The sequence below is a fragment of the Anopheles moucheti genome, chromosome 3 (genome assembly GCF_943734755.1).
Source record: "Anopheles moucheti chromosome 3, idAnoMoucSN_F20_07, whole genome shotgun sequence".
Taxonomy (NCBI): Eukaryota; Metazoa; Arthropoda; class Insecta; order Diptera; family Culicidae; genus Anopheles; species Anopheles moucheti.
In genome coordinates, this window is record NC_069141.1 from 9,421,065 (window position 1) to 9,443,905 (window position 22,841).

At 43.7% G+C, this 22,841-nt stretch overlaps 4 protein-coding genes and 1 pseudogene across 6 annotated transcripts; 3 read left to right on the forward strand and 2 right to left on the reverse strand.

Annotated features, from left to right (window-relative positions):
• Positions 1-10: 10 nt before the first annotated feature.
• On the forward strand, positions 11-7,020 carry LOC128306002 (fatty acid hydroxylase domain-containing protein 2-like; annotated as a pseudogene).
• A 1,407-nt stretch (positions 7,021-8,427) lies between these two features.
• On the forward strand, positions 8,428-9,425 carry LOC128302232 (dynactin subunit 5). 2 transcript variants are annotated; one of them, XM_053039005.1, is made up of 3 exons: positions 8,428-8,539; positions 8,624-8,973; positions 9,054-9,425. In XM_053039005.1, exons 1-3 carry the CDS (start codon positions 8,452-8,454, stop codon positions 9,264-9,266), a joined length of 651 nt encoding a protein of 216 aa, XP_052894965.1. In that variant the 5' UTR covers positions 8,428-8,451; the 3' UTR covers positions 9,267-9,425. The 2 variants fall into 2 exon arrangements, with proteins under 2 accessions (XP_052894965.1, XP_052894966.1); XM_053039006.1 differs by having other exon boundaries at positions 8,436-8,544.
• Positions 9,426-9,428: 3 nt separating this feature from the next.
• On the reverse strand, positions 9,429-9,995 carry LOC128302233 (translation machinery-associated protein 7 homolog). The gene is made up of 2 exons (XM_053039007.1): positions 9,926-9,995; positions 9,429-9,841 (listed from the first exon to the last, which is right to left on the reverse strand). Exons 1-2 carry the CDS (start codon positions 9,993-9,995, stop codon positions 9,645-9,647), a joined length of 267 nt encoding a protein of 88 aa, XP_052894967.1. The 3' UTR covers positions 9,429-9,644.
• A 951-nt stretch (positions 9,996-10,946) lies between these two features.
• On the reverse strand, positions 10,947-18,288 carry LOC128301753 (cullin-1). The gene is made up of 12 exons (XM_053038374.1): positions 18,092-18,288; positions 17,296-17,496; positions 17,068-17,153; positions 14,733-15,317; positions 14,303-14,660; positions 13,961-14,224; positions 13,529-13,873; positions 13,318-13,449; positions 13,164-13,245; positions 12,960-13,086; positions 12,668-12,887; positions 10,947-12,595 (listed from the first exon to the last, which is right to left on the reverse strand). The coding sequence occupies exons 2-12, from the start codon at positions 17,350-17,352 to the stop codon at positions 12,515-12,517; spliced, it is 2,337 nt and encodes a 778-aa protein (XP_052894334.1). The 5' UTR covers positions 17,353-17,496; positions 18,092-18,288; the 3' UTR covers positions 10,947-12,514.
• A 376-nt stretch (positions 18,289-18,664) lies between these two features.
• Positions 18,665-22,707, forward strand: LOC128301989 (hepatoma-derived growth factor-related protein 2-like). 2 transcript variants are annotated; one of them, XM_053038684.1, is made up of 10 exons: positions 18,665-18,818; positions 18,888-19,058; positions 19,220-19,275; positions 19,384-19,531; positions 19,986-20,066; positions 20,256-20,685; positions 20,930-21,067; positions 21,147-21,328; positions 21,399-21,525; positions 21,616-22,707. In XM_053038684.1, exons 2-10 carry the CDS (start codon positions 18,978-18,980, stop codon positions 21,783-21,785), a joined length of 1,413 nt encoding a protein of 470 aa, XP_052894644.1. In that variant the 5' UTR covers positions 18,665-18,818; positions 18,888-18,977; the 3' UTR covers positions 21,786-22,707. The 2 variants fall into 2 exon arrangements, with proteins under 2 accessions (XP_052894644.1, XP_052894645.1); XM_053038685.1 differs by having other exon boundaries at positions 18,665-19,058; positions 19,384-19,525.
• The last annotated feature ends 134 nt before the right edge of the window (positions 22,708-22,841 follow it).

The following is a 22,841-nucleotide window of genomic DNA, read 5'->3' on the forward strand; positions in this document are numbered from 1 at the left end:
GCCGCCAGCAATGGCATGGAGCTCCGTGTCCACACTGGCCGCTAGTACGGCCAGGGTCGCCAACGGTGCACGTAAGGGCGGTGGTAAAAAAGCTTTCGGAAAGGAGCAACGGAAGGATCACCATCACCATCATCATCACCATCATCGGTTCCCGAACTTCCGTACGATCGGTCCAAAAGGAGGGAAACCGATGGATCTCACCGATGCTACTAGTGGCGGTGGTGCTGTTGATGGATGCAGTAGCACTGGGGGTGTCGGTTCCCTTAGCCTCAGTCAGAAGGTGCTGGAGGAGACAAACGAGAGCGCTGACGGTAGCGAATCGTCGTCGGTTCAACCGTACATTGTTCCGTGTGCACCGGCACGGTGAACCTTCGGCACGCAGCGCTGCAACACCGTGTTCGTTGTGAATATATCGTGCCAAAAATAAGGAAGAATTAAGTCGGTACTCTCCCGCTCCATTGGTCTGGAAGATGAGTCGTCGTCTTACCGGTTGTTTGTTCGTTCGTTTGTTAGTGCTGGTAGATTTTTTATGCTTTTTTGAATAAGATGAAACCACACACGGCTTTAGTCAGATCGGGAGCAGGTTAGGAGAGCGTATCTAAAACGATCGCGGTCAATCATCTCATAAACGAAACGTTAAGGATCATCGTCATCATCATCATTATAAGAACTCATATCCATTCCGTGCGCAGTCGTGAAGCTTGGACACTCGTCCATCCGCGAGAGGGCAGCATGAATAGATTGTTTAAGCTGTGTAGAAAGTAGAGACAAACCGGTCTTCTTCCAACTGTCCTCATTTGCTGTATATAATACCAACCCCCATTATAGTAAGACGTCGCGTCCAAGCGCGACAAAATCCCCCGTTAGCAGTAGTACCGGTGTGAAGTAACAACGGCGTCAGAAGGAAGTTATTTATTATTGCTAGATAGATTGCTAGATTGCAACAACATCTTTTTTATACACGAAAAAAGGGTCAAAGATTAACAATGCAGAAGCGATGCGCTCGAAACAACCCCAACACCAATCAATAATTGCTAAAAACCATTACAAAAAGAAGGTATGTGGGTGGATAGTGCTGTTAACACGGTGTACTAATAATTATTCCCAACAAACCGATACTTGTTGGTAACTTCGACTTCGTATCTGTTGGTTTGTTTTATCGTTGTATTACGGTGACTAAATGTCCTTCAGGCATTCAATAACACTAACACCCTTGTTCTTCATTTTCGAATAAAACAAATTTTCCATCCCGTTTGTTTCGTTATCCGTACATTCTGTTCGTCAATAATAATACCGCTCGACGTATCGTAAACCTGTTATATAGAAAGCTGTCTAGCAAAAAAGTACTACTCCCTGCATAATAAAGGAAGTAAACAACTGAATACTTTGACTTCAAATATATGTGCTACTATCCGAAAGAAAGTTCCAAAATGATTGGAGAACGAAGCCGTCTGGAGTTGAAGGACAGCTTGACTAGTGCCCCTTGACTAGTTATGGAAATAACAATGTGGAATATTTATGGAATATATTTATATATGGAATATTTCTAAACCCCCGGACATTCCATGACGACAAGAGATATAAATATTGCAAAATAACCGAAAAAATGTGAGTCTGCGAAAACCCGTTGTCATTTGGTTTTGATCGTTTTATTCCTTTTTCCCCATTCCACAAGCTTTGGTTTACCATAAAATGCCGGATTAACCGGATAACTGGATATTTTTTTAACTTTAAACTCCAATTACCTTTGATGCATTGCTTGTATTGCTTGTACCTGTGAGAGCGATCGCTAGCGCAAGTGAGATGGATGAAATGGGAAGTCTCCCTCATCTCGCGCTCCAACTTTCCAACTTTCTCGCTGATACGAAATCCCATACAAACCAGTGGTTTTCAGATTTCTGACACCAAGAGAGCATCCAAGCCATAGAGGTAACATCAATTCCTCTGCAGCGTGCTCACAGCTGTTCCGCTCTCACATGTTATCATCGAGCGTCATACGAAATCTCATACAAAGCAGCCGTTTTCAAATTTCTGACACCAAGAGAGCATCCAAGCCATAGAGGTAACATGTATGTCGCTTCAGCGTGCATATTTCGTCACCTGAGCCATCACTACGCATACTATCAAACTCATGAGCACGATCGCTTGTGTGAGATGGATGAAACGGAAAGCTTCCTTCAGCTCGCTCAAACTTTCCGTCGTGTTGATTTGACGTTTTGAATGTAAACAAGTTGTTCACGCTTCGCAAGCTTGCTGGACAATGCGAAAATGGCAGTGAACAGTATGAAGAACGTGTAATTATTCTACTTTCCCGAAAAAGACGATTTCCCGTAAGAAAATAGTGATACAGCAATAGTGGTTTTATCGTTTGGCTCGAGTGTGACAGTGCTACGGTGTTTGTTACAGGATGAACCTACCGGATCGGTTGGGGAGGGTTTGTCAGCTGCCAATAGAGCCTTTACCACCACCGGAGTTGATTCTTCGGTAAGAGTTTATTCCTGCGTGCATGCCGGTTGCAAGAAGCTGTACTTCAATGAGCGGCATCTAACAGAGCACGAGAAATATCACGGTGGAGAAGGAAGCTCCTTGCGATCGCCACCAAGTGACAAATGAAGATGGAAAGAACGTTGCAGCAGGAGACAGTCAGGACGTTCCTACACACGCCATAGTCATGTGAAAGCGCACGAGCTGCTAAATACCGGTACACTATCCTTTCACTGTCCGTGGGCCGACTGTGGGGCGGCTTTTGCACGCTCGTACGAATTGTAGCACACCGTCAGGAAAGGAAGGAAATTCGAAACGTTACAGCGCTGTTGAAAATGGTCCAATCGGGTTCGAATGCTAACGGTTGGGTAATACGATAGAAAAAGCTTTATTTACACGATAAACGTTATTTCATTATGTTTACAACTGATTGTACAAAATCCAAATCGACGAACCAACTGAATAAAAAGCGAATTTATGTTTATAAACACTGTACAAATATGTATACATTTCTAAAGATTATGTAGCGTTTTTGTATTATTATTTAAATAATTTCTAGTTGAAGTGAATTAAATAACGAATTTCCGTAAAATAAACAAGATGTTATGTGACTTCTGTGAAGAAAGAAATGCTTTTTGCAATTTTCGCTCACGTCGCTTCGTTGCTCCGCAATTAAACGCCAAACGCCATCCAGGAGCGCCGCATCCATCACCATTGTTTTCATTTTCAAACTCTCCCGTACGAAATCCCATACAAAGCAGCTGTTTTCAGATTTCTGACACCAAGAGAGCATGTATTAGCAGGAGGTTCAATGTTTATCTCTCCAGCGTGCATATTTTGTTGCTTGGGCCATCACTACGCATACCATCAAACTCATGAGCACGATCGGTTGTGTAAGTGAGATGAAGTGAGCTGAGTTTGATAATATGCGTAGTGATGGCCCAAGCGACAAAATATGGCGACAAAGGCAAAGAAAAATGATTTCTACTCCATTGCGTATATTTTCGCACCAACTAACTTTGTTTTCGGCAAAAAACGGATTGCTCTGCGTACGAATAACTGCAATAAGTTCTTTTTTCTTCATCTCGCAGTTGTATGCTACGCAAACGTACGCACGATAAGCGATCCTTGTAGCCAACGTAAAAGCGTATCGTTCACCGTGGATCAAAGCTGGAAAAAGAAGAAGGATTACACGATGCTGAAACTTCCTTCCGGACAACTCGGGCCTGTGATATTGTTCCCACGTCCGTGGCGATCAGGGACAGCGGTGATATCCTTGCTGCATTACGTAAGAAACGATCTGATGCAGCGAACCAACTGTCGAGACTTTTGGGTGATAACATCCCGCAAGCCGTATGTGAAAGTTCCGTTCCACAGCCAATCACCAACAGGCCGGCGTTTTTGCGTAGATACAAAACGCAACCCGGTAACAATGAACCGATAGAATCGCACGATCTGCGGCGGGTGATGAAGACAATCTTGTTCAATCAAACGGTGATTGGTATCCCGTTAACGTTTGCTGGCTACTATGGAACAATCCGTGGTTCGGTGCCGGACGTACGCACGGTATCCTCGGTGGGTGTGATCTTGCGCGATCTGGTCGTGTGTGTCTTCTTTGCTGAGATTGGATTTTACTACATGCATCGATTCTTGCACCTCGAGCCACTGTACAAACTGGTCCATAAAAAGCACCACGAATGGACGGCACCGTTTGCTTGGACCGCTATGTACTGCCATGGTAAGCGTGGTAAGGAATACCTCGTACTAAAACATCCATCGCTCTTTCGTCTTTCGAGGAAACATAGAAACAAATCGGCATTTTACTTGGACCGTTTCTCTACTTATTTGCTAAACATTGATAAATTCAAATGCGAAACTGCCAACTATTGATTGCATTGGATGAAACGGTAAGCTTCCTTCAGCTCGCTCAAACTTTCCGTGTTGATTTGACGTTTTGAATGTAAACAAGTTGTTAACGCTTCGCAAGCTTGCTGGACAATGTGAAATTAACGGTGAATAGTACGAAGAACGTGTAAGTATTCTACTTTCCCGAAATAGACGATTTCCCGTAAGAAAATATTGATACAGCAGTAGTTGTTTTATCGATTGGCTCGAGTGTGACAGTGCTACGGTGTTTATTACAGGATGAACCTACCGGATCGGTTGAGGAGGGTTTGCCAGCTGCCAATAGAGCCTCTATCACCACCGGAGTTGATTCTTCGGTAAGAGTTTATTCCTGCGTGCATGCCGGTTGCAAGAAGCTGTACTTCAATGAGCGGCATCTAACAGAGCACGAGAAATTTCACGGTGGAGAAGGAAGCTCCTTGCGATCGCCACAGGACGTTCCTAAACAGTCAGGACGTTTCTACACACGGCATAGTCATGTGAAAGCGCACGAGCTGCTAAATACTGGTACACTATCCTCTCACTGTCCGTGGGCCGACTGTGGGGCGGCTTTTGCACGCTCGTACGAATTGTAGCACACCGTCAGGAAAGGAAGGAAATCCGAAACGTTACGGCGTTGTTGAAAATGGTCCTATCGGGTTCGAATGCTAACGGTTAGGTAATACGATAAAAAAGCTTTATTTACACGATAAACGTTATTTCATTATGTTTACAACTAAATGTACAAAATCCAAATCGACGAACCAACTGAATAAAAAGCGAATTTATGTTTATGAACACTGTACAAATGTGTATACATTTCTAAAGATTATGTAGCGTTTTTGTATTAATATTTAAATAATTTCCAGTTGAAGTGAATTAAAAACGAATTTCCGTAAAATATACAAGATGTTATGTGACTTCTGTGAAGAAAGAAATGCATTTTGCAATTTTCACTCACGTCGCTTCGTTGCTCCACGATTATTCCAAACGCCATCCAGGAGCGCCGCATCCATCACCATTGTTTTCATTTTCAAACTCTCCCGTACGAAATCCCATACAAAGCAGCTGTTTTCAGATTTCTGACACCAAGAGAGCATGTATTAGCAGGAGGTACAATGTTTATCTCTCCAGCGTGCATATTTTGTTGCTTGGGCCATCACTACGCACACTATCAAACTCATGAGCACGATCGGTTGTGTAAGTGAGATGAAGTGAGATGAGTTTGATAATATGCGTAGTGATGGCCTCGGCCATCTTGATTTCTACTCCATTGTGTAAATTTTCGCACCGACTATCTTTGTTTTCCGGCAAAAACCGGATTGCTCTGCGTACGAATAACTGCAATAAGTTCTTTTTTCTTCATTCCGCAGTTGTACGCTACGCAAACGTACGCACGATAAGCGATCCTTGTAGCCAACGTAAAAGCGTATCGTTCACCGTGGATCAAAGCTGGAAAAAGAAGAAGGATTACACGATGCTGAAACTTCCTTCCGGACAACTCGGGCCTGTGGTATTGTGCCCACGTCCGCGGCGATCAGGGACAGCGGTGGTATCCTTGCTGCATTACGTAAGAAACGATCTGCTGCAGCGAACCAAGTGTCGAGACTTTTAGGCGATAACATCCCGCAAGCCGTATGTGAAAGTTCCGTTCCACAGCCAATCACCAACAGGCCGGCGTTTTTGCGTAGATAAAAAACGCAACCCGGTAACAATGAACCGATAGAATCGCACGATCTGCGGCGGGTGATGAAGACAATCTTGTTCAATCAAACGGTGATTGGTATCCCGTTAACGTTTGCTGGCTACTATGGAACAATCCGTGGTTCGGTGCCGAACGTACGCACGCTACCCTCGGTGGGTGTGATCTTGCGCGATCTGGTCGTGTGTGTCTTCTTCGCCGAGATTGGATTTTACTACGTGCATCGATTCTTGCACCTCAAGCCATTATACAAACTGGTCCATAAAAAGCACCACGAATGGACGGCACCGTTTGCTTGGACCGCTATGTACTGCCATCCGATCGAGCACATCATCAGCAACATGATCCCGCCAATGATCGGCATACAGCTCATGAAGGCGCACATCTTCACCACTGTCATCTGGTTTCCGTTGGTAATCTTTAACACGATTCGGGATCATTGTGGCTACCATTTGCTGTTCTTACCCAGCTCCGAGTACCACGATTATCATCACGCGAAGTATGAATCAACAAGCCAATCTGCTGTATGAGGGATATTCTTGCACAGCTTTATATGAATGTTTGTTGTATGTTTACAGATTTACTGAGTGCTTCGGAACGTTCGGGTATCTCGATTGGTTGCACGGGACGGACACAAAGTTCCGGAAGTCAAAGCAGCACCAGCGTCATCGTACACTTTGGGGCATTAAATCGGCCCGAGAATTGTATACGGATAGTTAATCCGAAGCCACCTGTTTGCCATCCAAAGCTTACGAGTGAGCGTGGTAAGGAATACCTCGTACTAAAACATCCACCGCTCTTTCGTCTTTCTAGGAAACATAGAAACAATTCGGCATTTTACTTGGACCTTTTCTCTACTTATTTGCTAAACATTGATAAATTCAAATGCGAAACTGCCAACTATTTATTGCATTGGATGAAACGGAAAGCTTTCTTCAGCTCGCTCAAACTTTCCGTCGTGTTGATTTGACGTTTTGAATGTAAACAAGTTGTTAACGCTTCGCAAGCTTGCTGGACAATGCGAAATTAACAGTGAATAGTACGAAGAACGTGTAATTAATCTACTTTCCCGAAAAAAAACGATTTCCCGTAAGAAAATAGTGATACAGCAGTAGTTGCTCTATCGTTTGGCTCGAGTGTGACAGTGCTACGGTGTTTATTACAGGATGAACCTACCGGATCGGTTGAGGAGGGTTTGCCAGCTGCCAATAGCGCCTCTACCACCACCGGAGTTGATTCTTCGGTAAGAGTTTATTCCTGCGTGCATCCCGATTGCAAGAAGCTGTACTTCAATGAGCGGCATCTAACAGAGCACGAGAAATATCACGGTGGAGAAGGAAGCTCCTTGCGATCGCCACCAAGTGCCAAATGAGGATGGAAAGAACGTTGCAGCAGGAGACAGTCAGGATGTTCCTACACACGCCATAGTCATGTGAAAGTGCACGAGCTGCTTAATACTGGTACACTATCCTTTCACTGTCCGTGGGCCGACTGTGGGGCGGCTTTTGCACGCCCGTACGAATTGTAGCACACCGTCAGGAAAGGAAGGAAATTCGAAACATTACGGCGTTGTTGAAAATGTTCCAATCGGGTTCGAATGCTTTCGGTTAGGTAATACGATAAAAAAGCTTTATTTACACGATAAACGTTATTTCATTATGTTTACAACCAAATGTCGAACGTTTACAACCAAATCGACGAACCAACTGAATAAAACGCGAATTTATGTTTATGAACACTGTACAAATATGTATACATTTCTGAAGATTATGTAGCGTTTTTGTATTATTATTTAAATAATTTCTAGTTGAAGTGAATTAAAAATAAATTTCCGTAAGATAAGCAAGATGTTATGTGACTTCTGTGAAGAAAGAAATGGTTTTTGCAATTTTCACTCCCTTCGCTTCGTTGCTCCGCGATTATCCAAACGCCATCCAGGAGCGCCGCATCCATCACCATTGTTTTCATTTTCAAACTCTCCCGTACGAAATCCCATACAAAGCAGCCGTTTTCAGATTTCTGACACCAAGAGAGCATGTATTAGCAGGAGGTTCAATGTTTATCTCTCCAGCGTGTATATTTTGTTGCTTGGGCCATCACTACGCACACTATCAAACTCATGAGCACGATCGGTTGTGTAAGTGAGATGAAGTGAGATGAGTTTGATAATATGCGTAGTGATGGCCCAAGCGACAAAATATGGGGACATACATGTTATCTCTTGAAATTCATGCTTTCTTGGTATCGGAAATCTGAAAACAGCTGGATTGTAAGGAATTTCGTTCCAACCGACGGAAAGATTTCGTATGTGTCAATGTGTTGTTTCGCCTGATGCACGAATTTACACCAAACTGTCAAAACAACAAGCGGATGAAAATGCTATGAACCGACCTTCTTTATATACGCTTCAAAATTTGTTGTGGAAAGTTGGGGAATTGTTTAGGTTCGACTTGTTCCTGGATTTATGGAGTAAAGTATTTATCTTTTCCACAAACGTTGTTATGGCCAAATTAGCTATTAGCTGACGATTCGTTTCCCCTATAATTTCGCCAGCGATGGAAGCCCTTAATACGTACTACAGCAAGGAAGAGTACGTGGAAACTGCATCTGGGAACAAGGTTAGTCGCCAGACTGTACTGTGCGGCTCACAAAACATCGTCCTACATGGCAAGGTAATCGTGCAGAGTGGAGCCATCATTCGTGGAGATTTGGCTGCCGTACGCACTGGCAGATACTGTGTCATTTCGAAGGGATCCGTCGTTCGACCACCGTACAAACAGTTTAGCAAGGGAGTGGCATTTTTCCCACTTCAAATCGGCGATCATGTGTTTATTGGTGAGGGTGCCGTTGTGTCTGCGGCATCGATCGGATCGTACGTTTACATTGGCAAGAATGCTGTGATAGTAAGTAGAAGAAGAAACTCGCGAAGATCAATATCAACCACATGACTTATAACGTACCTTTGATTCTTCCCACCCCACAGGGTCGTCGATGCATGCTGAAGGATAACTGTATTGTCGAGGATGGAGCGGTAGTTCCACCGGAAACGACAATTGCCAGCTACATGCGCTACACCGCCGACGGAAGGATTGAGGGTGGCCAAGGTAATCCTGATTTCGTACCTCACGCCATGCTAGACTTGATGATTGAATTCACCAAATCGTACTACGATCATTTCGTGCCAGCACCCAACTGACGACAACGTGAACTCTCGGCTCCTCCACCGAGAGTTCCTCGTGTGCAATGAAAGAATCCTTTTCCCACAAGCATTTCCACGGCAATCTGTAAGAGTCGTTCATTAACAACTAATCTTAAACTATAAACACATATTTATTCGAAGTGAAAATAAACAAATCGGTACAATTATTAGGCGAAAGTTTATTTACCAAAACATCATGAACCACAAAGCCCGTCACGATACGGTAAAAACGGAAAGATGAAGCTTAACATATAAAAACGGTCCGCGTACGGCAAACGTGTGTTTGCCGAGAACCTAACCTCCGGGTCATCGATTGAAGTGGCAGCGGTAATTAAAGGTTAGTTGCTTCGCTTCGATCCAGCACCCTCGGTACGATCACTTCTTTCCCGACTTCTTGATGCCACCCTGAAGCAGCGGGCCTCCCTTGGAAGCCTTCTGTTTAGCCGCATCGAGCGCTTTCTGTTGCTCCTTCTGCTTCTGTTTGAACGCCACATCGTCGTCGTCCATTTCCGACTGCTCCTTTTTCGGTGCCTTCAGAGGCTTCTTTTTGCCACCTTCGCGACCACTCATGGCTACAAATCGATTACCAGATTCAATATTTAGGCGAGTTTTCACAGAATGTTTATAATTCAAAGTGTTTTTGGAAGGAAATTTACCTGTTGTAGTGAAGAGAGAAAATGCCTGAAAATGCGTATGCTCGCTGTTGGGTTCACCTCGATTTGACATTTCGTGTTGACAGCTGACCATAGACAGTGTCACCGAGCAGGTCATATTAACTGACAGTTCCACAAACGAAATGTCTGTTTTGTTTTTCAAAAAAGTAGTGCATACCAGTGGCAACTAGTACTGGGATCCAATTCCACGGACCATAGCTTGCCGATGAAATACATTGCCCACATGACATAGAGACCAAATAAAATTGAGCGTGTTGAAGTTCAAATATAGGAAGAAGGAGGTCAACAAAAACAGTAACGGTGTGGTGACCTGACCTTGGGATGGACGATAACATTTTTATAAAGAGCCCTTAAACTTACATCTTGAAATCGATACTAATCAAAATCCGTTATCCGCCGTAAGATATTCACAACACAACACGTGGTAACCTGCATCTAGTTGTTTAGATCCTTTGTTTTATTCTCTTCATTGGCTGGATCGATGATACACGAGTAATTTCTGTTGTGATGAGTTCTGGTATGCAGTAATTTTCCTTTCTTGTTTTAACCATGCCGTATTGTAGCTAAGTTGTTCTTACTCTCTAGGCGCTTCTTGATTTTTTTACCTTTTTTTTACTAACCCCAGTTGTTACTTGAACAGAAAGGGGGGACACGGTTGAATAGAGACTACAGATGAACCGAAATGAATTTTGTTATTAAAGCTACACATTACAAGTGAATTCAAGTACTAACTCCGGTTAGGCCAGAACCGGTTCTTTTCTGCAACGTATAGGCGGTACATGACTGAGCGTACGGCAAGCATGCGCGTTTCAGTGCAGTGACGTGAGGACCGCTGCATCCGTAAGGACCCTCTCTTAAGGATGGAGCGATATGCTCTTGCATCTGTCTTCCTGGGTCTGTTGAAAACACTAACATAGTAAGGATGTTCCGAGCGACTCCCATTACTTTTACGCGATATATCGTTTGGCAGAAATAGAAACAAAAATGAACCTATAAACAAGCGTGGTGTGTGGTACAAAGCAAGATTAAAGTCCAATCATTCTTAAAACAGAGTAACGAAACAGCTGTGATTGTGGCCGTAAGTGTGTGCCACATTTTAAGATTAACAAAATATAGTAACATTCAACACAAACATTACACACATGCACGTGAAGGAGTCAGAGAGACTGAAAACAGATCCTAACGCCGCATACTGCTCTTAACAAAGCTTTTTGTTTGTTTTAGGTATTTCTTGTACACATTATCGGTACGCGGTGGTAAGCCGACAAGGTACGTTTCCAAAAATTCAGCTAAAATCACATAACAAAACAACCTGAACTAAACAAAACCTTGCATGTTAGTGGCATAGCCGGCAAATCAGTACTGCACATGGGATGAAGAACCGAATGGTGTAAGTTAACAGATTTGTGGCCCAGCCAACGGGGCTTGTTGTTGTGCCATATGTTCGATCCCTTCAAATAAAAAGTTTTACAAACAAAATTTACCTATAGTTCTATTCAAACTCTGTTCGCACTGCTCTCTACAATACACCATCCACGCACATACATTACGCCCACTCGTTACTAGCTGCGCAGCCGATAATACCTGGCATTGTTTCCTTGTTTTACGATTATACCCAGCGTACATCTCCCAATTTAATCATTCATCCATAGCGTGGTGCACTAGCAAATGATTCGTCCACTTGTTTCTACTAAATATATAAATCTCTCTCTGTTTTATGTGCGTTCACACTAATGGGACTTGTTGTCAGGTGTCATTGCAAGGGCCTCTTCTTGTTTTAGAAGGCTCCCATGGGTACTGCGAGAGGGCGGTTTGCACACAATCATAGACTATTATTCTGTATGGAGTTTTGCAACTTTACACTTCTTCTCTTTTCGGCGTAACAACCTACTAGGTCATATGCCTGCAATTTGCGGCTTACTAAACTTATTTTACCACGTAGCCGGGATAGTCAGTCCTTACAGCGGGTGAACGGTCCGGATTGGCTTTTGGACCAGGTCCTGTCGTCAGAAGACCGGCGTCGCTATCAATACACCACCGGGCCGCGCAACTTTACATATTATAGATTATTTATTTTCGTACTAGGATTCATATCGATTAGCGTTACGCTTATTCTGCGACTGTTAGTTCAACATTGCAAAAAGCTTGCATTGGCCGTTCTTTTGTTCGTATTCTTGTCCCAATACCCATCATCACACGTGGTCTAGTCGAGGTTACAACCCAGATCGCGATTATTCGGGCTTTTAATGTCTCAAAAACGGCTACAAACATCATCGCGACGAGTTTTTTTGTCAATGCACGTTAAACTAGCAGACGCCGAAAGGCGCAAAGCTATCTTTGTTTGAACCCTTACTATTGGTTTGCAAAGACGCTAAATCTAACTCCTGTTTATGCAACGGTGTTCATCGCCTGTATACGTTTTCCTACTGTTTGTTCTGGCGTTAAATTCTAATTTTCATAGTGGCGTTCTTTTCATTAGAGTTTCAATAGTTACGTACGCTCAGTTTTGGGATGCTTGATATTGAAAATACGTGTTTAGATAACTACACTACTGATTAAAATTATCACTGATCAAGCCAGATAGCTGTAGGTATCCTTTTGTCCTTCCTGACGTTCTAGATATTCTTTCTCTATCAGAATATCGATACATTTCTATACAGGACAGGAGAGAAGAACGTTAAAAGTGCGCATCGCATCTGATGAATTTAAATTTGAAATACTTACCTTTATCACTTGAATCTTGGGCTTAAATCGTGTGGACAGTTGATTCAACACCTCATTCACGAGCTGCGTGTGGTTGAGCATCTTTCGCATTTTCATTATACGCACGATGGCCGCCTGTATGAGTATCTTGCGATCTTCCTCGATGTTCTTATGAGTGGCTTCCTGTTCCACCTTCAGTTCCGACTTTAGCGGGAAGTTTATGTTGATGCGGAGTTTACGGCTGCAGGAAGAAATAGTACGTGACAAGATCACTTTAATATTACCAGCGATAAAGAAACAATTTTACACTTACTTCTTAAAGTCCTTGTTTAGCTCGATGGTTGAATCTGGGTGAAGTTTTCCTTCACCTTCGTAGCAATTAAGTAATTTTGTCTTCAGTAATATTGGAAGCACTTGTATAAGGTTCTCATTGTTGATACCTTAGCAAACGTGGGCAAGAGAATCATTTAAATTAGTACAGAAACCTAGAGATAATGCAGCGCAAACCGGAATTTACCAGTGTTTTCTCCCAACTGTTTGATGCTCCAGGCCGTTTCCTCATTGAATTGCAGCAAGACAGCCATTTGGAAGGTGCTAGCCTGTTTGGTTATGGAAAAATAATACTTATCACTGTATGTTTGCGATAAGAGAAATCACACTTTGTACCATACCTGCAGAGTATATCGCATACGGAAACAGTTTGTAATGAGTTCGCCGCGACACATATTGTACAACCAGTTCAGCTTACGGCCGGAATGTTGCTTGGCGTAGAAATTGTTGAATCGATGGACCGATTGTTCCAGCTGCAAAAAAGGGAATTTCAATAGCGAAAACACATTAGCGAACATAAGTACATCGCCATTTTGCTACAGTTCATCGCACCTCGAACGGAAGGGAAAATGTAAAGCCCTGACCGAATGGCCACGAGCCGCTCGATAGCACCTGAATGCTGAAATCTATTTCGTTCTGTCCAGAGCTTCGTGTATCCCTCAGCTTCTCGAGATACTTCCGGTACTGGTCGTTCAGATCCTTCGACACTCCGATGTCCTGGAACATTCGCTGTAGTTTGCTAGTGTATTCGAAGCCACATGCCTGTTTCAGTTTCGATATCATCGATGCTTCCGCGTCGTCGCTAGCCGACATGTGTTGGCAAAGTCGTTTCGCCAGCATCTTGCTGTAAAACTTTTGGAAAACATCCTTGTCTTCGATGTATTTGAACACAACCATCTAAAACGCGGGAGCAGTAAGAAGAGAAACAGAATATATATATATGTTACAATGGGTAACGACCAAACATGAACATGAAACACATACCACTTGATTCAGCGTGTCCTCCAGTTCTGCTTCCTCAGGATTTTTGCTAGATTTCTTCAACAGTAAATCACAATACTTAGCGAGCAGCTCTGGACTTTTGCTTGCGCTTCTGCTCAGCTCAGTTACAGCATTTGTGTTGATGAATTTGCCACACGCTTTATCGAGCGCCGCTACGAAACCGCTGTCGTTGTTAAAAGCAGTAAGTACCAATGCGTTGTATTTCTTGTGAACTTCCAGTATGGTTTGGACGTAAATTTTGGGGTCCTTTTTGGAAAGAAACAGAAAAAATAAACATCATTATTGGCCTATGTTCGCTTCACTGTGTGTGTTATTAATGCATACATTTACAGCAGAATCTCCACACTTCTCTATAGCCGCCAGACCCTGATTGTGGATGTGTGTTTCAAGGATCTCCTTCAGCTCGAACAGACCCGCCTTGATGCGAGCGACCAACGAGTACATTCGGCCCAAATCTTGGTTCTTGTCCGAGTTCAGCAAATTCTGGAACTCGGTCCGGAACTGATCGAGATGATTGTGAATCAGCACACGTTCACACTTTTCCGCCAGCCGATCCAATGTACTTTCATGCAGGTAAACCTGTACACGTTTCTGCTCCTCGTTCAAACGCAACTCTACCCGTTTCATGTACTCGGTGACAGGATTTTCGCGCAAAAAGTCGGCACTTTCACGCGTATAGAATCTAAAACAAATAGACAAAAATCTTATTAGCATCTGGCAAGACACTAATGTTAAAATTTCACTGATGTCTCACCGTTCGGTGTCTTCAAGGAAAATATTTTCGAAGCTTTCCTTGTACACGGACAAATTCTGGCCCTTTGCATGCGGATCGTCCTCGTTGAGTCCCAGCTCCACATAGCAGTTGATGACACCGGACACCAGCCGTGAGTTGATCGTTTCTCCATTGCGCTCACGCTCGATCAGCTTCAGTACGGCGTTGGTCACTTGCTTGTTCAAATGCTTGAACAAATTTCCCCGCCAGGTTACCAGCGCCAGCTGATAGATTTCGTACACGTCCTTCCGGCCCTCCTCGCACTCGCGCTTCACCCAGTGTCGGTTGAGGTAGGCGCATACACCGTTCAGCACCTTGCTCGAGAATTGATAATCCTCCCAGCGCTTGGTGTAGAAGTTCAGCACTTCCTCGCCCATCAGATCGATCCCATTCTGGTGCAACCGGACGAGATAGTTCTCGAGGAACTCCTTCAACCGTTTGTACAGTTCCTGGCCGACCAGCTGGGCACCGCCCGGCGGTGCGCTAATGCCCTTTTTCGATACCTTCGACGAACCCGTGCGGGAATTCGGCTGCTGGTGGACACTCGTACAATAATTGTAGACATGTCTGCAATGCAAGAAAGGTTAATGAGAAACCCAGGCCATTCTTTCAACATCTCATTGGTTTTTACGTGAATATTTTTTTAAAACATATAAACAACATAAATTTAAATCAATAAACGAAAAATCGAACCAGTAAGACCATCACGTTTAGCAAGCTATGCTAAGCTAAACAAAAAAGCAAACAAAAGAACTTTTTTGTTTTGTATATTATGCTTTGCCAGCATTACCATGACAACCAACCTTCTAGCTTTTGTGTCAGTTTGGCAGTGCAAGCAGTTTCATTGTGCTTCACATTGCACAGTATAACAGCGTATCATTGTTTTGGGAACTGAAGAAATCAGCAGTTATTGCACGGCTTTGTGTCTCGTCACTTCAGAAGCAATAGCGATCTCCTGCGTGAATCAACGCTTCACGGCTACGACGTATTTGAGCTCATGTTTGACCGTCACAACCGGGTGTACTGGTTACGGCGGTAAAATTCCAATCAGGAAAATAGAAACTTTAAAAATAGATCACCACACATTGGCTGCAACAGCATACACATATGTGCACAGTGCACTGATCTCTATAGGAAATGAAATTCGCTTTGATCGTTTGTGCAGCGGCATCAATATGCAACATTGGGAACCAACATTCTACCGCATTAAAAGAAAGAGATGCACTCGCACTCTAGTGTAGGTGGTAAACATGCGAGACAACGGCATTAAACGCAGCAATACAACGCAACTGCTGTAACACTGCTGTAAATTGGCACTAAAACACTTCCACGTTAACACATTCGCAGGATAAATAAAAACTAGTCTTCAAAAATGTTTCATAGCGCTCATATCTTAAGATATCTTATTAGACGAAAGCTTCCCATCATCGCTATGTGATGCTTTAGATACTATTAGTAGACGATTCTGTGACATTCCTTCCTTCCCCAGAAAACACTACTACTACACGGTGCAGTCTAATAGGACAAAACCACAAAACCTTGCCTTCCGCATTGGTCATCTCGTTACGAACTTGTTGAGAACCGAATACTTGTGTTTTTATTGCTGTTTTTAGCCCCAAACGCGGTCGCACACCAACATACGATGACAAAAGGTGAACATGTTACACACCACTTTTGTATCAACACGCAATGCTCGACGCACGTATCAACTTAAAACACCTTAATGAGTAAACCTGATAGCAACCACCATTGCGAGGGCCCAGTGAGCATTTGCGAGTAAAAATCCCACAATATGTGTGGTTGGTGGTCGACCACAAAGCACACAATCTTGCTCAGTAGGCGAGCTGAATGTGCATGCTGCTGAGGATTACGGGTACATTACAAACTGTTTGTGCTTTGATCACAACCCACCAAACGACTCCGGTTATTTCGCACTGTCCCACTGACTGCAGCTATGCATCTCCTTCATTCTCTATGTACCACCCGTTATCCTGTGTTGAACCGTTGTATATTACAACTACAAGAGGTCAAGGAAAGACACAAACGAAAGGTTGATCGAACTCAATTTTGCATCATAACACGACACCGTGTCTCCTTAGTTTTGACCTTTCATATGCTACAACAGTTACACGTTCACTGCTTAAGCTACTCTACGCATATCCAGCACCATCAACACAAAACCAGAAAAACGCACTGTCTCAAACCGATTAGCGACAATCCCAACATTCATTTCCGGATCGGTTACAGGCAATGAAGAAAAAAAAACACACACACACACACAACTGTCTACACTGTTCACTTCCGGTTTGGCACTTACGTGTACAGTTCCATGTAGCGTGCAATGCCTAAACTCAGTTCGCCTTTGTACACCTGCTTTATCCCTGCTTCTAGATCGGTCCATATCTGCGGGGTGATTAATTTTCGTTCGTTGTCCATCCGCGCGCCAACAGCAATCGTGATCCAGACAGGTGCAGTAAAAGCAAGAAACAATGCCGTTTTACAACAATACGCAATACGAAAGCAATATTTTTCAGTGGCTACTTACCTCTTCAAGATTAATATTCTTAAGCCCGGTAGCCCCATGGGAGTTTAGTTTAGACATTGGATCCAAGGGCCTACGATGTTTCGCTGCCTACTGCGTTATGTGGTTTTAGCCGTTCCTTGAAGTTACCGAATGAAATCACTCTGCAGCCTCTTTAACACCGCTTATTTACACGATGCAGCACCAGACAGACCCTAGGTGGTTCTGTGTTGCGTTTTCGTCATCATCATTGACCCATTGGCAAGATAGGGGGACCATTATGGAATCGCACAGAACAATGGAAGAAAATAACACAGTGTAAAAGTAAAATTAGATTAGCCACCGTGTTTCGGAAAGCTGGGACGAAATCTTATCTCTAGTATTTTTTCCGTATCGTCAGCTAAAACAAAAAAAACGGAGGGGGCATTTTCGCGAGCTGGTATAACAATTCGCTTTTGTTTTGCGCTTCTCACACCATATTCCGTCCAACCTTTCCGAGGGTTGCTGGCTTTCGAGACAGCTTACATCAGTGTCGCTCGTAAGCGCACTGTTTCATCAGCAATTCACCGTCACCGAAGGATTTGCTACTGCACACAACACACCTTTTCACACCTAACATGGACCCCTGGTCCTGGACACAAATAGATGAAACCAAAAATTTTCTCCAAGCCCAGCTTCCGTTGCTTCGAGCGTTTTTGTTTCGGATCGCAAAGCCCGTTCGGTGTGGAGAGGGAGGTTCAGAGCTATGTTGCTACACACAATAGGAAGTGTGTGCAATAGTAGGAAAGGGAAAGGCAAGAAAAATTCATGTCCTCCTTACCCGTGTTTCGTCGCAATTATCGACTGCTATTGCTACTTTCTTGACTGGCAAACGCGTCCGCTCCGATCGTCTGTACGTGATTTGGGCTGGCCGATGCTGTTGGCACCCTTTGCACACCAGTTTAAACGCAAAACTTGAAAGAAAGAAGCCGTTTTTGGGCGAAAAATTACTTTCTTTCAGCTTCTGGCTTAGAGAAATCCAACCATTAAAAATGACAGCCTTTATAAAAACACTTCATGCCTCGGATTGGTGCTGCCTGATGAACGAGTGACGAAACGCTACGGCAACGCTTCATTTGTCCGACGGGCAAGGTGACAGCTGTGTCCCCAAACTGTCAAATGCTCCGGAAAAGCAAAAAATAGAGATGGTTTAATTGCTGGTAAATGCTAATATTCAACCACAAACGAGAAAATTTAACTACTGTTAAACGTTGAATATATTTCTTTACTGATTATTTCCATTAAATGATGCCCAATCCATTGTATTTTCTACCCAATTCTCAACGTATCATGGCGAAAGGCGGGATGCTCAACCCTGACCGCATAGACGTCAAACAATTTGTCGGCGGTAATCTGATCGAGACGGCGAACAGGGTGATTTTTTTAGCGACTCCAGGCGAAAAACTGCCAAAGTGGTCTTGTGTTTGGTATGGTAAAAAAGTTATAACGTTTATAACATCCCCTTTTCAACAAGCAGCAACATACAGCATCAGCGAAACGCGGCAATTGTGAGTTAGGCATTATTGTTCACGTTCGGAAAGAGTAGTGGAGTGGCGTTTGACTGTCTCTGCTTGAAGGGTACGTACGGACTAAGCGAGTAAAGCCGCAAGCGAGCAAAGGAACGCTCTGTTTTAACGCCGCGTAAACAAGCTGCCACAGCCAGCACGATGGTGGCGTCCAAAAAATCTTTCGAAGTCGGCGATTTGGTATTCGCCAAGGTGAAGGGCTATCCATTCTGGCCCGCGAAGGTAAGATGAAAAAAGTGGTTCGCCACATTCGTACATAAGGCGACGCGCTGGTCTTTTCTACCGCAAATCTGACAAGCGTACGATTAATGGACCATGTCTCTCACCGCTTCCATATCTTTTCTTTTCCGCCATGTACTCCTTTCTGTGTGACACTCCAATAGATCACGCTTATTGGAAAAAGCAAAGACTCAGTCTACTTCTACGGCACGGGTGAAATGTAAGTATTGCGGCTGATAAACACCGAGGGATAGTACCCCGGTGTGCGCGGCGCCATTTATGTAAGATGTGGCAAAATCGGACCTCCTTTGCTCTTGTTCCATTTTAGCGGAAATGTCAAGAAGGGCGACATGTATCCGTACGAATCGTCGAAGGAGAAATTTTCGACGGAGAAGTTCATGAAACGGAAGGGCTTTAAAGAGGCGTTGATGCAGATTGAGTCTGCCTTGAGCGGCGATGATCCGAGCCCCGTAAGTGTGAGTGTTTGGAAAAAATTGACGAAGGAGGGTTATTTTGCTGGTGGCGGGGTATGAGAGCGCGCCGGGATGCAGTTTAGGTTGCGGAGATGCTTTTTCTCCCTTCCTTCAATTATTTCACTTCCGTTTTGGTGTAAACGGCGGGTATAAAACTTATCCGATTTAGATAATTGATGTGTTTCGTTTGATTTCATCATACCAACCAGAGCTAATGAGGAAACAAAACGATGCATTGCCTATTTATGATTAACACGTTCAGCGCCGCATCACATGAATTCGGGTGATGCCAATGGTTACCGCCTGGCCGCATCATCCAAAAGTGGGTGATGGGCTATACAAAAAGGCATGTAAGATTTGACAGCAGGCCCACGGTAACTATTGCGACAAGGCGTTGAACGTGTTAAGGATCTAGCACACTGAGTGAAATGGCGCTGTTTTATTCCCCTTTTCTTAGCTTGCATTTGATGTAGCGGCCGTTCAGTCGGGAATGGATGATACGTTGGAATCTCAGCAAACATCAATCTCCGCTGCTGAGGCAAGTAAAGTAGAAAATGGCAGCGATACACCTAACCCAACAAACCCGCGCGGTTTACAGTTGTGCATTTTAAGCATTTAACGCACGATTTGACAGTTGTTGCTGTACAAGCCAACTGTGGACCGACGAATAATCAGAAACAGCTTTTAGGCCGGCGTTTCAATGTGCTTCTCGTACCCTCTTTTGCAGACCACGTTTAATGAGTCGCACGTATCGGCAAATTCAACCGCGTACAATGTGAGCAAAGTAAAGCTCGAAACGTCTGAAAACGATAATACCAACACCCCACAGACCGCCTCATCTCACGCAAAATCCAATTCAAACACAAAAGCTAGCGCCACAAAGAAAGCGAACAGTGCACTCGCCATGGTCCCGAATAATGGAGCACAAAAGAAGGTGTTCGACTCACCAGTGCCGCTGCAGGACGCGGTTGGTGCGACCGATACGAAGGAAATCGTCAGCCAACGAGGTAGAATAATCAAGCAGAAACGATTTAAGGATGGTGACGAAGAGGAATCCACTGGAGGATCCCCGCCTAAGAAGAAGGCAGCGAAGACGACGACCAAAGCGGCGCCCCTGTCTACTACTCCCGGCACGAAAAAGAACCTGGACGCTTTCGGTAGGGACAGTCGTTACCGCCGAATTTTGTCGCCACTATGTCGTGAACTGTTGTACATAAGGCATCAACTGTAGAAAGCGTTCATATAGAAATGGTTTTCTGAAAAAAAAAATCCATGACTTTAAGGCAAAATTTAGCGGCAGCGACCATTACATTGAGCTTGTCTTAACGAAAAGAAATCAAAACGTATTTTTAACGTAGGATAGCATAAGAAAATAATTTGATAAATGTTGATTGTTTGCAGATAAACTTGCTGACGAACGACTGTTTGTGCTGAAGCTCGAACGACAACTGGTAGAACTGAATCTGGAGGTAAAATCCTCGGTAAAGCTGAATGGTGCCGATCCAGAACGGTGCGTTAAGCTGATGGAACAATATGAAAGTAAGTGTTTGTTGCCGATATAGAGCGAGCGAGTGTGTTGTATTTTTAACATCGTCTATTCGTCCCCATCTCGTTCTAGATCTGAGCGTTACTCCAACGATCCTGAAGAAAAACCCCAACTGTGTCGAAACGATGAAAAGGTTACGTAAATACGTCGGCAACGCGAAAGCGTGGAATCTAGATGATAAGCAAAAATTGAAGTTTGATTTCCAAGCACAACTAATACGACAAAAGGCAGAACAGATATATGCCCGCTTTAAGGTATGTTTCGCTTCTCGCGATGAACGCAAAGGTAGATTAATCCTGCATCCTATCATCTCTCCCCTGCCAGGATATTTTGGGAATGCCAGACTCCGAAATGCCTTTCTGGGATTGGTTCGTACAGCAGGTAAACACGTTCGGTCAACGGACGCAGCATTTGACCCAAGAAGAGCTATATCTGCTGTCCGACGAGAAAGGTAATAAGAAGGAGGATACAAAGCGCGGCATAGTCCGTTTTACAGCAGCGTGATTTATATGCTTCTTACGATTTGTATATCGCATCTCAGAACTGGAAGACTGCAACATTCAGAATAGTAACAATACGACCAATGCGACGCATGGCACGCAAGAGACGAAGACCAACAGCTTGACGGCGGAGGAAAATGAAGGTGCGGACGAAGGGTTTGATCCGGAGGTTACAGCACCTGAAGAAAGTACGACAAATGTTGGTGAATAGAAATGGGGCGCGTTGGGTTCTTATTATCAGCTACTATTACAACAACAACAACTACTACTACTGCACCCGGAGATATCCCTCTCGCGTCACGTGCTATGTTTTGTCAATAATAGTTTATGGTGGACTCTTTTAATAGGTGAATTGGGATGTGCATTGGGATTGTTCGTTGCAATGTTGATTTCTCGTTTCCCCTTTTTTTGCCTTTTTGATTTGTCAGATACATATCTACGGATTTTGTTTTCGTAGCCCTATTTTACAGTGTGAACTTGCTTTAAAACCTTCAAAATTCTTAGTTAATTGCCACATTTGTTTAAAATCCCAAACACACCATAAACAATATAAATATTAAGTATTTTTTATTATTCATACTTACCTAATTGTCGTAAGTTTGATTGTGAACAATCGTTAAAGGAGGACTATTCGCCTGTGTTCGCTGAAAACATCATACCAGTTAAGGACATGCATTTGGGACACTTAACTGATAATAAATTCTGTACTATAACGAAATAAAACTCCGGCACTTCAACGCACTGGTATGGTACCAACGACAGGCAAACAAAATAATGACAACCTCTCAACCTGGACGGCAGCAAACAGGCAAAGCAATAAAATATCAAATACGATCGATTCCCATGCTTAGCTAGCGATAGAACAATAACTGCTGTACGGTAATGGAATCGGTCTGGAATGCTAAACGAAACACAACAACTCGTTTAGAGTTTAAGTTGCTTACTTTTCGCGCATGGAAGTTGCGTGCCAGGCATGTCATTAGTGCATCTCAACTCTGCGAACACGAACAAGCGAGATTAAGTTTCATACACGGAAATAAATTACACTTTCCACGACGGTGTACCGATCGTGAGCAGAACGAAGTACGGCGTGAGAAGAGTATCTTAATATTAGCATTAACAAAGTCCCGGTATTAACGGATATTGGTGCATAGTATGCAAGGGTATCCTGGTCTCGGATGTGTAGAACAATGGAACTCAATCATGGGTAAGTGAAACAAGTGAAACAGAATTAAAGAAGAAATGGCGCGAGTGCGGAACTTACTAA